General features: G+C 34.7%; 1 protein-coding gene across 1 annotated transcript in view; it reads left to right on the forward strand.

Moving 5' to 3' along the window:
- Nucleotides 1-11,123, forward strand: part of LOC135196181 (bestrophin-3-like) — an 11,579-nt gene extending 456 nt beyond the window's left edge. Inside the window, exons 2-8 of the mRNA XM_064222771.1 lie at nt 1,036-1,115; nt 2,351-2,461; nt 3,795-3,966; nt 5,411-5,540; nt 7,125-7,363; nt 8,741-8,971; nt 10,431-11,123. Coding sequence (XP_064078841.1) covers nt 1,042-1,115; nt 2,351-2,461; nt 3,795-3,966; nt 5,411-5,540; nt 7,125-7,363; nt 8,741-8,971; nt 10,431-10,517 — 1,044 coding nt within the window. The 5' untranslated portion in view covers nt 1,036-1,041 and the 3' untranslated portion in view covers nt 10,518-11,123. The remainder of the gene's footprint in view (nt 1-1,035; nt 1,116-2,350; nt 2,462-3,794; nt 3,967-5,410; nt 5,541-7,124; nt 7,364-8,740; nt 8,972-10,430) is intronic.
- Nucleotides 11,124-14,470: the final 3,347 nt, after the last annotated feature.

The raw sequence follows: 14,470 nt of genomic DNA on the forward strand, positions 1-14,470 counted from the left end.
CAGTTAGAATCTGGTAAAGCGTTCTGGAAACGCGTGTAAGGAAATTATATCCATTAACTAATGAAACTAAAACACAAATATGAACACAACGAAATACGAAGACAAACGCAAAGATATCAAGTCAGTCCTGCAAGCATATGTGCATTAGGGTTCGACGAATCAATAACCAATGATGAAAGCTTTTTCCGTTAATGCGCCTACGGAAGTCCAGGATATTTCATTCATTGCCGAGTGATCAATCATTCTTCGCTATTTTTCTTTCCTTAATAATTTTGTCTGATATGTGTTTGTTTATTGAAAATAGTTTTTACTCCCAAAGTCATTTTGTGGTGTTGTCAACTTTATCATTTAATATCACTGACCGGGTTATTAATCATTCATAACCTGGTCGTTATGGCGGCGTGCTATAACTGCGAACGCACTGCAAGATCCTTGGCTTCACGCCTAAGCACGCTAGTGTACTTAAATAGAAAACGTACAGCGTCATGCTTCTCATATAATAATACTTATCAGTTCCATGATAATCTTCATCAACCATGGCCAAATAAAGGCTCCCTACTGATCACTAACTACAGAAACTTCTCACGGATGTAGTAGCCCAGCTCTGAGGACTGAGGGAAACGTAACTCACGGAGCATTTGAGTGAGCAGCTCGTAGGTCAATACCTGGAATCGTGAATGTGAACTGGATTCAACTGGATATTGTTTCTTATGTGTCACCTTTGGAGCTATTGAATGGAGGTGGTACCATGGCAGTAGGGCACTATGCAAACGAGTTAACCATGAGTTCACTGACACATACGTACGAATTCACACTCAGATTATTATTATTATCATTATTATTATTATTATTATATTATTATTATTATTATTATTATTATGTGGGTGTGCGTATGTACACACACACACACACACACACACACACACACACACACACACACACATATATATATTATATATATATATATATATATATATATATATATATATATGTGTGTAGATATACATATATATAATATATTTTTTCTTCTTTGAGGCAAGCATGACTGTGCCTTATTCTAGGGCTATGGCAACCCAGGGCGGTTTCCTGTGGCTGTTCTGGATACTTTTGCCAAGGTAAGAGGCTTTTACTAATAAATTCACCTGAAAGATACGAATTCCTTCAGATTTGCTATTATAATAATATTTTTATGTCACTGAGGGTAGTCTTTAAGTTTTTTTTTTTATGAATATTGATTCATCCACCTCTCGTCAACAGGAAACAGATAGATTACATTGCCTTCGTAATTAAATCAGGTCAATACATTCATGTAATATTTTGTGTAATAACTGGATTGATGAGAAACTGGCATGAAAAACGGTGCTATGTTGTTAAATAAAATGCATTTTTATATGATATTAAGATAGTTTAATGTAATGCCGAAAAGAATCAGATATTTTAAACGTCATTAATTATGTAATCTTCCTATGAATTAAATGTGTTCGAATTTATCCGTTTGTTATGTATTTGGTTTTCATAACTTCATATGAAGGTCACGTAGTTACCATTTTCAGTAAAACTGAAATTATTATGAAGTCATAAGAAGTCTGTCGGGACTAAAACGTGTAAATTTTAATACAAGACACATAGATAACATTGGTGATACATAACAATATTTTCAGCTTACTTTGCAAATAATTTTCTGTGGATGTAGCTTCAAACTACCATTAAACGGGAATATCTCAAATTCACGGGAAGTTGTATATAACTAACAATATCATCCCTCATATTCAGGACCAAGACCATTATGAGTCCAGTAACATTTTATCATATAAGTTATAAATTACCATATAAGAGTAGATGTTAGTCATTTAAGCAGCCTATATTCCGGAGATATTAGATATGAAGCCACTACCTTAAACAACAATTATTGGCACAACACAAGATACTGTGTCTCTTCAACGGATGTTTTGTTATTCGGTTTTAAAGAATAAATTGGTTGTATTGGAGTGTAACATCTGGGATATGAATGGTTTTAAAGTCTGCCAAATTTAATTTTCAGCTGCCCGCAGTCCCTTCTTTTGTTGCTAACTGCTTTTGACACCCAATGGTATGTGGCAGTCTTGGATGGCGTTATTAAAGGAAAAATAGGTTCATTTTGTTGATGCCTGTAGGCACTTCATTTTCTCAGGCTCCAAGAAACTCATCGAATTATATTTAGAAAAAAACATTCAAAGTGGCTCTTTTCTAAGAGAAAGGAATGTTAAAGACACAAGGAAAATAGTTTATCAGTAAACGTTTGATAATGGAATGTTTCACGCCATGGACATATGTGCTAATATCTTCACTCATTCTGTTTCATTACCTACAGATGGCGGGGAAGTATATACAGGCAAGTCTGGAAGGAAATGGTTCTCTTCGTTATCCTCTACTACACAATAAGTGCTACTTATTGGTTTGCTCTCAGTGATAAATACAAAATGTGAGTGTTTCTAAGTGTATAAAATTTAGGAATAATAGGTTTGCACGTGGTAACAGTCATTTTTGAGGTTTGTAAAAGAAGCAATGATTTTATTTTCATACATAAATCAGGTTTTACTATCACTAATATTCTAGAGCTTTGTAAGTTTTGCCATTTTATTTTAGATATTGTCAAAGAAGTAAATTAAGCTGTGCCTAAATTAAGATGAGTATGATTAGCTACGTTTGTGCTTAAAATTTGTTTTGCAACCAAAAAATACAAATTGAGGTAAAAGTATTTTTTATTGCGATCTGTTTCCAGCCTCTTCTCTAAATTGTGTGCCGTTTGATGTAGAGAATTCTAAAAAATAGTCCTCTTGAACAAAAGAAATTTTAAGTAAATTTCATATATTTTTTATGGTTTTTAAATTGGCTTAAAATGAGAAGCATAAACAGGCATGTTTCTTTTTTTTCATTGGAAACTGTATAAGATTCCATCATTGCTGATAATACTGTTTATATCCAACTCTTGCGTAGTGCATCTCGTATTCTTGTCAATAACTTTTTATTATAATAAAGGTTCTTCTGCTGAGTATTTTTGCTTCAGTGATCAGTAGTAATGTATAGTTTCTCGAGAATGAAATAGCATTTGTCGTTATTGTAATTAGATATTAAAGTTCTATCAACGGCTTTCCTTTAACTATTGAAAATAGGAACCTAAGTATGAACTGATTACGATTATCCTTTTGTTTAATTCTAAGTAGCTTCTTTAGTATGAATATTCAATATCAAATATGTGGAAAGCATTATGGCTAATCAATTTACTATATTAATCAACATACCATGATAATTTAATAGAAAAAAACGGTCATTCATCAAATTCTCATCCCTAAATCTTTATTTAGTGAAAATCCATTACCTTTCCATTTCTGTAATGAAAACCCTGACAGGTTATCAACAATATCTGTCAACTGATTCAAAATTACATTTGCTTTTCGTAAGGATGGGTATCACCATAAAAACTTTGGAATAAAAGACTTCTCTGAGGAAGGCTTCGCCAGATAATGAGTGACATTCAAAGAATTAAATAATTGAATAGTTCTAACACCTTAATAGATGCATCATGTTCTCCTAAGATAGATTTTACTGGTTTGATCAGTTTTCGAAACTGGAAAGGCAAACGCTTTCATTTTCTGCCATTTACAAATAACATATTTAGATATGGAGTGACTGACAATTTGTTAACTAACTAAGTGAGGAATTTTTCATGTAGGTGCTCACGAAAGATACCCATTGGATATCATCAAAGGTGCAATCAAAGAGAACATAAATAAAATTAAGATATGCCGTTCCAGAATATTTGAGAAAGTGGTGATTTACTGTTCGAAAATGAGCGGTTCACTCCCAGTTACGTCCCTGTTAGGATTCTTCGTGACCAGCGTCTTCACCAGATGGTGGGAAATGTTCCGAAATATCCCGTGGCCTGATCAAACAGCAATACTTACCACATCTTTTATCCGAGGACAGGTGAGTTATTACGCCGACCCTTTGATAAATTGTTTTCCAATTGGTTTCCCACTATTAATTAGTATAGAATAAAACCAGTAGTTGCATTAGCAGTTAATTATCGAATAACGCAGTCAGTTTTGTAACACCAGCAGAAACAATGGATTCAAATAGTCTTAACTATTACAATTTTTAATGAAGCACGTTTGAAAGAAGTCGAGTGATTTTGAAACAGTCACTGGAAGAGTTTGAAAGTATAAAGGGAAAAAGGCTGTAACTGGTATTTTTGGAAGTAGAAAAGGCTTTTGGTAAAGTCAATAGAGAAGAAGGTGTTCAGGGCTCTCTATGTAGAGAGATGTTGAGAGTAGTACAAGAGCTTCTAGTTGGATCTTAAAAACAAAGGCGTGTTATGTGTCCACGACTACTTTATATCTTTGTCGACGGAGAGGTGCAAGAAGCCAGAGAAAGGACAGTGGAATATGAAAAGGATAATTTTTTCAGATGAGACAGTACTGATTTCGAAATAGTGAAAGGAAACTGCGGAAACCAGTAAAAGAGTAAAACGTGTTTGCAAAAATGAAGTTAGTTTGTGTCAGTAAGATTAAGGATATGAAACTGAATGGAAACCCAGGAAGATGTAGCAATAAGTGTTAGTATGGATGCTTGAAGGATGGAAATAATTGTTTATAAAGATATGTGGGAGAAGAGGTGAGGCACATAATAGGTGAAGAGCCGAAGGTAGCAGGGTGTGTGCAAAAAAATTAATAAATAAATAAATAAAAAAAATTGTAAGAGAGATGAAAAATCTATGGAGGCCAAGGATTGTTAAAGCAATTTCTTTAACGTAAGTGAATTGTGAACATTGATTGCGAATGAAGAAAGAAAAATTAAGACAGAAAATTTAAAGCTATTAAGTTGAACTGTTTGCGTAGTTATCTGTATCTACATACATACATACATGCAAGCATACATACTCACATGTATCTATGTATATGTCTGTGAATACGTTTTAAGAAGAATTTCCACTCTGTTAGAAAGTTCCTCGCTGGACGAGTGGTTTTCGCGCTCGGCTGCCAATCCGGTGGTCCGAAGTTCGTTTTCCGGCTCGGCCAACGCGGAATCCGAAGAATTTATTTCTGGTGATAGAAATTCATTTCTCGATATAGTGTGCTTCGGTTCCCACAATAAGCTGTAGGTCCCGTTGCTAGGTGACCAATTGGTTCCTAACCACGTAAAAATATCTAATCCTTCGGACCAGCCCTAGGAGAGCTGTTAATCAGCTCAGTAGTCTGGTAAATCTAAGATATACTTAACTTTTCCACTCTTAGAGAAAAAAAAAAACATCAACTACTAGGTATAAAATTTAACTGCTGAAGTATTATCATGATCATGGTCAACACTTAAACCTCCCAGTTTTAACAGCCTTAATTCTCTCTCCCGTAATTGCCTACCATTTCCTTTGCAGGACAGGGAATCCAAGAAAATTCGAGAGACAGTGATTCGAAATGTGAATGTTGTGATTGCCATGACCTTCAAGAAACTTTCACCCTCAGTGAGGAAGAAGTACCCTACTCTACGGAGCTTAACTAGTGAAGGTGGGATAAATTGGTTAAGCATGTTATGTATTATTTCAAATCACCTCATGTAAATTAACATTTATATTTATACGAGCGAAGCCTATTTTGTTGATTTTTCGTGTGTAATGGAAATGCATTGTCAATTTGGAAAAGTCTCATTGTATCATACATGAATCATCCTCTTACCTTTTTTGTCTTTCTTCACTGCATAATCGAACATCAGTTAGATGTAAAAGAATTATATAACTACAGACTTTAACTAAGGTGGCAGCATATTTATTTCGCAATTTCTATGGTACACGTCAACTAATTAAGGTCCTTTTCACAACCTTGTTGCTCTTACTATACTCTGTTTTTTTCCATCTGTCCATCCGCCTGTGGTGTTTTTGTATGGTAACACTGCGTCCCGGGATTTAGATAGTTACATACAGCTTACATTCAACAATAATAATGATATCCTATTTCGAATATTAACGGTGTAATTAGCATACAGTAATTTATTAAAACACTTTTCAGTTGCAAATGTACATTCAGATATCCTTTTATTTACTGTAAACTTACACATAGCGTAACTATTTAAAGCCCGGGGACGCAGTGTTACCATGCGAAAACACCACAGGTGGATGGACAGATGAAAAAAAACAGAGTATAGTCATTCGTGCGTTCTCTAATCGTTCTCCCTCTCAAAACACATCGACTGAATTTAATGTCGACGTGGATGAATGTTACAGTTCATGTTGCGTTTCACTAAGGATAAACTTATTAAGTGATACCATTTCTTTTATCTTTTTAACCATTTACATTTTCCTCTTAGAGGACATTAGTTTATAAACGCATCTGGTTTGGGACTGATAGTTTACACCCCTTTTATTCTGATCGCGTCCACCATAGTCGAAAAATGACAGTTACTCTTTTAATTTTCAGCTGAACAGAGGAACAATTTGTGATTTCATATATATATATATATATATATATATATATATATATATATATATATATATATATATATATATATAATATATATGTACACGTGTGTGTGAGTGTGAGCGTTTGTGTGTGTGTGTTTGTATGGATGCTTGCAAATTACAGTCCAAATCTCAAGTAAGATAAAGCGATTTAGGAAAGCTTTGTTGCATCCCAGTATGCTATGGACAATGCTATGGACATAAGCAGTGTTAACTAGTTGGCTGATGAGGGTTGTACTCGGCGTAGAGAACAGCCCGGGACTATTAAACTTATCCTAAAATAATTGCTAACTACCATAAGGGTAACTTAATTGTACCAACCAGAGATGTTTTATTTGCAAAGCACAGAATTTGGCTCTAGTAAGCATGATGTTAATTGGTTTTGTTTAAAAGTCAATCTCTATATATTTAAATATGATCGCTGTTATTGTGTATAGTCTGCCATGCCAACTGACCATCAATCTCTTCAAATACATAGATTCTTACCAACATTGTAATTAAAGTAGCATTTTCTACTGGAATTCGTATTATAACTGTTTCTATGAAGAGGTCCAATAATGTTCCTTCCAGACTCTTTCCCTCAACTCATATCAATTATCACATCGTGCAACGCCGTTGATTCTTATTATTCTTGCAGGCTACCTCACGGCGGAAGAGACACTGATCATAGAAAACCTCAGGAGCAGAACCTCGGTAGACATGACATACGTCCCAATAGTGTGGGCTTGTAAGACTGTTGACAAGGCACAAAATGATGAATATATATCTTCCACTCACAACAAGATAGACCTCATGACTGAAATTCTTGACATCCAGAGTAAATGCATGGAATTATCTCACTGGACGATGCGCGCTGTACCTCTGGCCTACTGCCAGGTGAGACTTGTATAGAATTAAGAAATCATTGCTTACTCTTATTATCTGAATTATGAAACCATTCTTGAGGACGAAATCGTATTTTCGCCAACCTTCTTGTCAGTAACTTTGAATATCACTGTCATGTCCATTCTATTACTCTTCATAAGTTTTGTGTGGAACGGAGAACTTAGGTCATAAAAAATACCTTCTGTGATTACAACCTCTGTCAAAGAGCACTGAAAGAACGGGGAAACAAAGTAGTGTTTTAGAGTGTCTTAGATCACTCTCATGCAGATTTAGAGATAAGAGACTTCATAACTTGTACGAAGTCATATCTTTGTTCTTATTCAATTTTCACTTTCATATTATAAAAGCAATACTAAACAAGTAATATTAAGTGGATCTCCGACTACTGGAATATCGTTTTAAAATCTATGGATAGTGTATTGTACACTACGTTTTAGAATTTTAAGATCTCATTATTATTGTGTGTAGATATTGAATATAGTTCCATTTTCCTATATCTAATTCCACAGTTAATATTTGCCTCAGTAGCATCAGGGTAAATGCAGGTTTTTATTCTTCTGAAGTGCCTTGCATTTCAGAAAAATAATTTACTTGGAATTCGTAAATTTCCTTCCCGTGCATAGTGCTGAGAAGAGTACCACTAATGGTGCCACACTTTAGTAGCACAGAAATCCACGGGTAATAAATACAGAGAATGACAATTACCAACAAGTTTCTAAGTGCCACAAACATTAACTGGGTCAGTGGTAATATCAGATCTAACAACAAATTAATTTTCATCAACATAAAACTTTGCTCATTAATGTATTGGAACAAGAAACTATGCAACACCATTATTTACAAAATACCACATACTGAAACTATGGAATTCCTATAGGCAAGACATCCATATATATTCCTGTGAAGCTTTGGAGGGATTTTTTGGAATATTTTATGTTAGTTTAATTCCTTATTTCCTTACATTTTGATACCTTTACCTTATTTCTCTATAGTTCAGCACTGGTATATATTTTAATTTCTCTTTTTATCTGTTTATATCTTGTAATTCCATAATGGTCCGGTGGGTGAAGTATATAAGAGATCCTCACTTGAAAATTAAAGCAGGAGGTACCTCCCTCTTTCATTTTCACGGGAGGATTTCTTATATCTGTTTATATAAGTACTTTTGTTTGTTAACTACTTACTTGGCTATGTGTTTCATCTTGTTAATTACGTAACGATATTTTAATCTGTTGAAGTTTGACTGTTAAACTTGTGTCCATTATAAGTTATCTTAATATAGTTATATTCTTATACCACATTAGATGCTAAGGTATGGTCACAAGATCTTTTCCCAACACACATTGATGTTCTTTTGCATCTCGCCAGGTCGTGGCCATTGTGGTGTACTTTTTCTACCTCTCGTCTGTGGTTGGTGGACAGAGCTTAGAACCCGAGAGGCATCTCAAAGGTCACACAAATGTTTACTTCCCCATATTCACTCTCCTTCAACTCTTCTTCTACATCGGGTGGCTGAAGGTGGGTGAGAGCTTCACCAATCCATTTGGAGATGATGATGATGACTTTGAATTCCTCAAACTCTTGGAGCGACATAGACAGGTGAGTTCAAGTGGAATTTCACGTGGAAGTTCCCACAGGTAATTAGAAGTTAAATTTTCCATCAAAATCGTTTAATTGGGCAACCTGACTTATCTTTCAAACTGGATGAGATTCAGCTTATTCAAAAGCAATTAGCAAATAGCATGCGAAATTGCCATGTAGTACCTGATTTATTTAGTCGGCCCCGGGATTCGTGGGGGATAAGGACCACAACTACCACCCCCCACCGCGAATAGCGAAGATCCGTGAATACTTGACACCCCTCTAAAAACACTTGTTACTGTCTATTTTGATCATTCATACGCTCACCCTCCCTCTAAAAAGGCTTATATCTCCCTATTTTAATAGTTTTATCATGAAAAATATTTGGTCACGAAAATTATATGAAAATACAGTAATTAGTGAATAGTTCTCCATGAAAAATTTCCATGAATAGGCGATGTAGATATATGTTCCACACATAAATCCGCGAATAAGCGAGGTCACTAATCCGGGGCTGCAAATAGGTGGTGTAAAGTGAGAGATTTCCTGTTTTTTTTTTTTTTTTTTTTTTTTTTTTTTTTTTTTTTTTTTTTTCAAATCACTGAAATAGCAAGATATGTAAATTCGACTATTTTCTCGTTCTTTTCCCTCTTTCATATACATAAAAGGCTACTGCACCTGTAGGGATTTATTCTACTATAAAATCAGGAATTGTATGCATGCTTCCTTGTTGATAGTATATAACTACTGTGTATAAATAAGTTTATTATTATACTATATATATATTATATATATTATATCTTAAGTATATTATATATATATTATTATTATATATATAGTATATAAATTATATATAAAGTACAGGAACTAGTACAGTATTGCCAATTTTGTGCACATTCATTATAAAAAAAAAAACTTAAATTGCAAAACAGCCTACATTAACTATCAAGATTAGGCTATAAGTTAGTATTTCAGAGGACACAAAATATATTTGAATCACAATAACAGATCTAGATAAATATCTTTTCTGATATGCCTGATGAAACTCTACCTTTTTACAGACTTTTGAACGTTTTCAAATCTACGCCTTTGTCTCTTCTGATTAAGTTGTCCATCTTCCATGCGTCCGTAAAACTTCATTTCATCTATACTCTGTTTTTTTCCCTCTGTCCATCCGCCTGTGGTGTTTCCGTATGGTAACACTGCGTCCCGGGCTTTAGATAGTTACATTCAGCTTACATTCAACAATAATAATAGTATCCTATTTCGAATATTAACGGTGTACTTTCGCATACAGCAAATATTACACCTTTTCAGTTGCAAATGTACACCCAGATATCCTTTTATTTACCTAAAACTTACACATAGCGTAACTATTTAAAGCCCGGGACGCAGTGTTACCATACAAAGACACCACAGGCGGATGGACAGATGGAAAAACAACAGAGTATAGGCAATATCAAATGTTCTCCAACAGATGTCGGTAATGCTCTCTGAACAAAAACCAGGGGACCTCCCGAAGGCAATTTCGATCCTTGACCTCCATGTGGCAGCTGAGTCGTAAGGAATGTATGGGATCCTGCCTATTATGTGTTGTTAACGTTGTGTCTTAAATGTTTTCCACTTGCTAAATATCGTATCAAGTAATCAAAGAGGAATATAATTTTGTTCTGAGCAAATTCATCCTGGACTGGGAAACAGTTGATTAAGTTGCATTGTTTTCTTCATAGGAAAGATCATAAAACTGATGGTTGATGCTAAACAAAATAAATTCTATAAACCGCAATAAGAACTTTCATAATGTACAAGTTTTACTTAAAAGTCTTCATAAAAATAAAGGGATGTCACGAATCGTTTGATGACAGCGATCGCATTTCCACATCCAACAAGGGTTCACGAATCGTTTGATGACAGCGATCGCATTTCCACATCCAACAAGAGTATGTAAAATTGTCGTTGTGGAAATAGAATTCCATTTTCTCGACGACTTTTGAATAAAAATGAAACCAAGAGACGCTTTGAAACTCAACGTTGTTTGTCTCTTTTTCCATGAGGCTGAGCATAGCCATCCTTTAAATAATATTGTTTTTTTTTACCTTTAAATAATATTGTTTTTTTTTTTGTACTCTATTTTTTTAGCTGGTGCTGTTTATATTTTATCCTCGATTCAAAGTAATGACTATTGTTTTTCAATGAATGTTGATCCTTTGAATTTTCGTCATTTTCATTTCACTTGAGTAAATCGAAAAAGGTCGGTTCTGTGATTCTTTTCTTTTTTGGAACACTTCAGTATTTTGGATTATCAATGGAAACATCAATGGAATAATAACTTATCTTTGAAATCTCTTAAATATATGGTGGCCACAATTAAAACCCTTTATTCACTCAACTGCATAAGGATTGCGAAGGAAGTCGTCCACTAAGTCTTGTTCATTTTTCAGGTAGATAATTTAAACATGTTTATTAGGAATAATGTCATTATAATGTTTCCGACCTCCCCAGTTACCTAATAAAGACTTTTCTGTGGTTTTTAGTACATACTTCAGTCTTTGATATCTTACAGTTTATATGCTTTTGATTCAGTTGTTTCAGTTATGGTGAAGTTTTTTGTCATATTCAAAACGATAACTGGAATCGTAACCTTGCAGACTACTAATTAGGGTATCGGGCGTTCAGGTTCGGCTAAGCTCAGACAAGAAGGTTAAAGTTTTCCTTGAAACCAGATTTGGGGGGAACCTATTTCTTAAGCTTGCCGCACACTGAGCCGGAACGGAACCGCCGCCGAGCCACGAAGCCTCAGAACAGAACAGAAACGACGTCCAGCGCGCACACATGAGCCAGAAGCCACAGAACGGAACCGACGCAGCCAGTTGGTTGTAGAAGGTCATGTGTTCTGCATTATAATCGACAAAATTATGTGGATACATAATATATGCCAATCAAGGGAGGGAAGAATATAAAACATTATTCCCACATTTAAAACGGGACAACATAAAGTTCTTCCAATATTTTTTCCGTATGAGCTACGAAAAATTTTGTGAACTACTATTACATATAGAAGCAGACATATGCAAACAAGATACAGACTTAAGAAGCTGTATTTCAACAGAGGAACGGCTAGCTGTAACACTCTGGTATGTAAATAAAAAGTTAGATTTCAAATAATATTTAATGTTATACACTTTATTAATTGTTTACAATAATTCCTTTTGTGAAAACAATTATTACAGTTAACAAAATAAACCAAAATAACTCTCCGTAGGCACACTGTTTTGCATGCTTTCAACAATGTTTATTGTTACATACTTAATGAATGTTCACAATAATTCCTTTTCCTTTTGTGAAAACAATTATTATAGTTAACAAACACAAACCAAATTGTTGCTATCACAATAACCTCCGAATTCCTCAGCAACCTCTCCAAAACCACCGCTGCAGTCGTTCTGCCTGCGCATGCGCAGCCTGTCAGACGCCACCGACGCTTCAGAAAAAATATCTTTCTAAGAATACTGCGTCGTTTCCGTCTGTTCTGGGGCTCGTTCGCTGTTCTGGCCCAGTGTGCGCAGTCAGGTAAGAATGCATGCTTTCGATTTCTATCGGACGTTTCGGTTCTGTTCGGGCGCGTCCGTTCGGGCTCAGTGTGCGACAAGCTTTAACGAAGCCTTCCTTTGTATTCATTTAAAGTAGGAATAAAATCCTGCACAACGACCGAAGTGGACATCTGATCATTGTAGAGATGTCGTCACATATTCATTCTTTCTATTTAATAATGACTGAAGTCACGAATACGAATGTTGGGCAACAAGTAAGTCACAAAACGTTTACGGAATTTGGCTAAAATGGACAAAATTGAAGGAACCATTTTCAAAGCCCTTTGCGACATAACCTCAGAAATGAACGAGTGTTTAACTGTTAACATTTTTGTATCATGAAAAGGTATCTCGTATCCAGATTCAGCTTGATGATTCCACATTTAGCAAATAGATTAAACATAACATCAGATGCGAAATAAATATAGTCGCCGTTACACTAATTATTAGTCATTGAGGATGTTGTTATTGTCATTCATCCGATGGTAAACAATGCCTTGTTCTACGTTATGTTCCCTGATTGTGTGTTACTCTCTATCTCTGCGATCATTCTGAGCTCTTATTCCAACAAAGTTGATGTAGTACTTTTGCCGTTACTTTGACCATCGTTTAAGTACGTTTCTTATACTCAGACACGTCAGACTACGTTCTTTGAATAATATGATTTTCAAAAGTACAAAGCAATTCAAAACTGGGGGCAATTTCCTGTAATCACAGATGTACGTCTACATCACGTCGAATGTTCTTGATGAATTAGTTGCATAAAACCATAGAGAAACGGGTGTTTTTATCAGCAAACGTTCTGGACGTGTGAACAAAATGATGAAATTAAGAACCTTGATTTGACCGTTTAAACACCAGTAAAATTGCTTATGAATGAGATCGGAATGGGTGACGGTTGAAAAATGGATACCAAAATAGTTGATTAAACACCCAAAAATAATTTCCCAAAGTAAAAGCCCTGTCAAAAACCTGTTATCAAAAAAATGAAAGTCTCTATTTGGCATCCACAAACAAATTCTGAAAGGGCATATGCCTGAAATGAGAGCAAAAACAAAATGGTGATGAAAGTGGGATCTTTTTTGTGTGTGAACGATGCTGAGTTTTTTTTTTTTAAATGTTTACAAAAACAGAGCTCTCGTGGAGAAATATCGGGGTAGAAGTGTTACTCTTTGGTCTGTATTGTGGTTTTAGAAGGTTTATTCTATTGCATTTTTTATCGCGTCTAAGATCACTGTAGAAATTTTTTATTTCGACCTGAATGCCAACTACCCGAGCAGCCACATCTACTCTTGGAACTACCTAGGTGTTAATAGGGTTACGTGTCAATTATAAAAAAAAGTGGTTGTTTTGGGGTTAAAGCTACGTAATTTACAAGGCATAACGTCTACTCGTGGTTCTATGCTTTTGGTAGCTACCAAAGGCAATTTAACGACATATGCTACAAAAAGGTAAAATAGTGAGTAAAGATTTAGAGAAAGAATAAAAAAAATATGACAAGCTTCTGACATTTTATGATGGATTTATTTTGATTAAGGAACGAGGACCTTACTAAATGACTATAACTACAATGAACGAATAATGTTTCTTGTTAAAGTGACAGGTCTGACCTTTTAATCGTTGGCGAGGTAATATTCATTCATCACAAACAACTAACGAACCAGATAAGAAAATAAGATATTACGTGAAGACTATAAGTCTAGTATGTGATCTTTACAGATAAAATGCGTTACAGTTTGATTAAATAACAAGTGATTGTGTGATATCTATCTTTTTAATAATCTGGAAATTTTTTATTTAGTTCTGTTATCTGTCCAAATCCAATTTATATGATTATCAAACGTATGTTTTTTGACTGAATTCAGATGAAAGAAGACACAAAAACATAATTCTGGTATAATAAGTTGTGTAAAAATCTTAGTTAGCC

The sequence above is a fragment of the Macrobrachium nipponense genome, chromosome 23, assembly GCF_015104395.2.
Source record: "Macrobrachium nipponense isolate FS-2020 chromosome 23, ASM1510439v2, whole genome shotgun sequence".
Classification (NCBI taxonomy): domain Eukaryota; kingdom Metazoa; phylum Arthropoda; class Malacostraca; order Decapoda; family Palaemonidae; genus Macrobrachium; species Macrobrachium nipponense.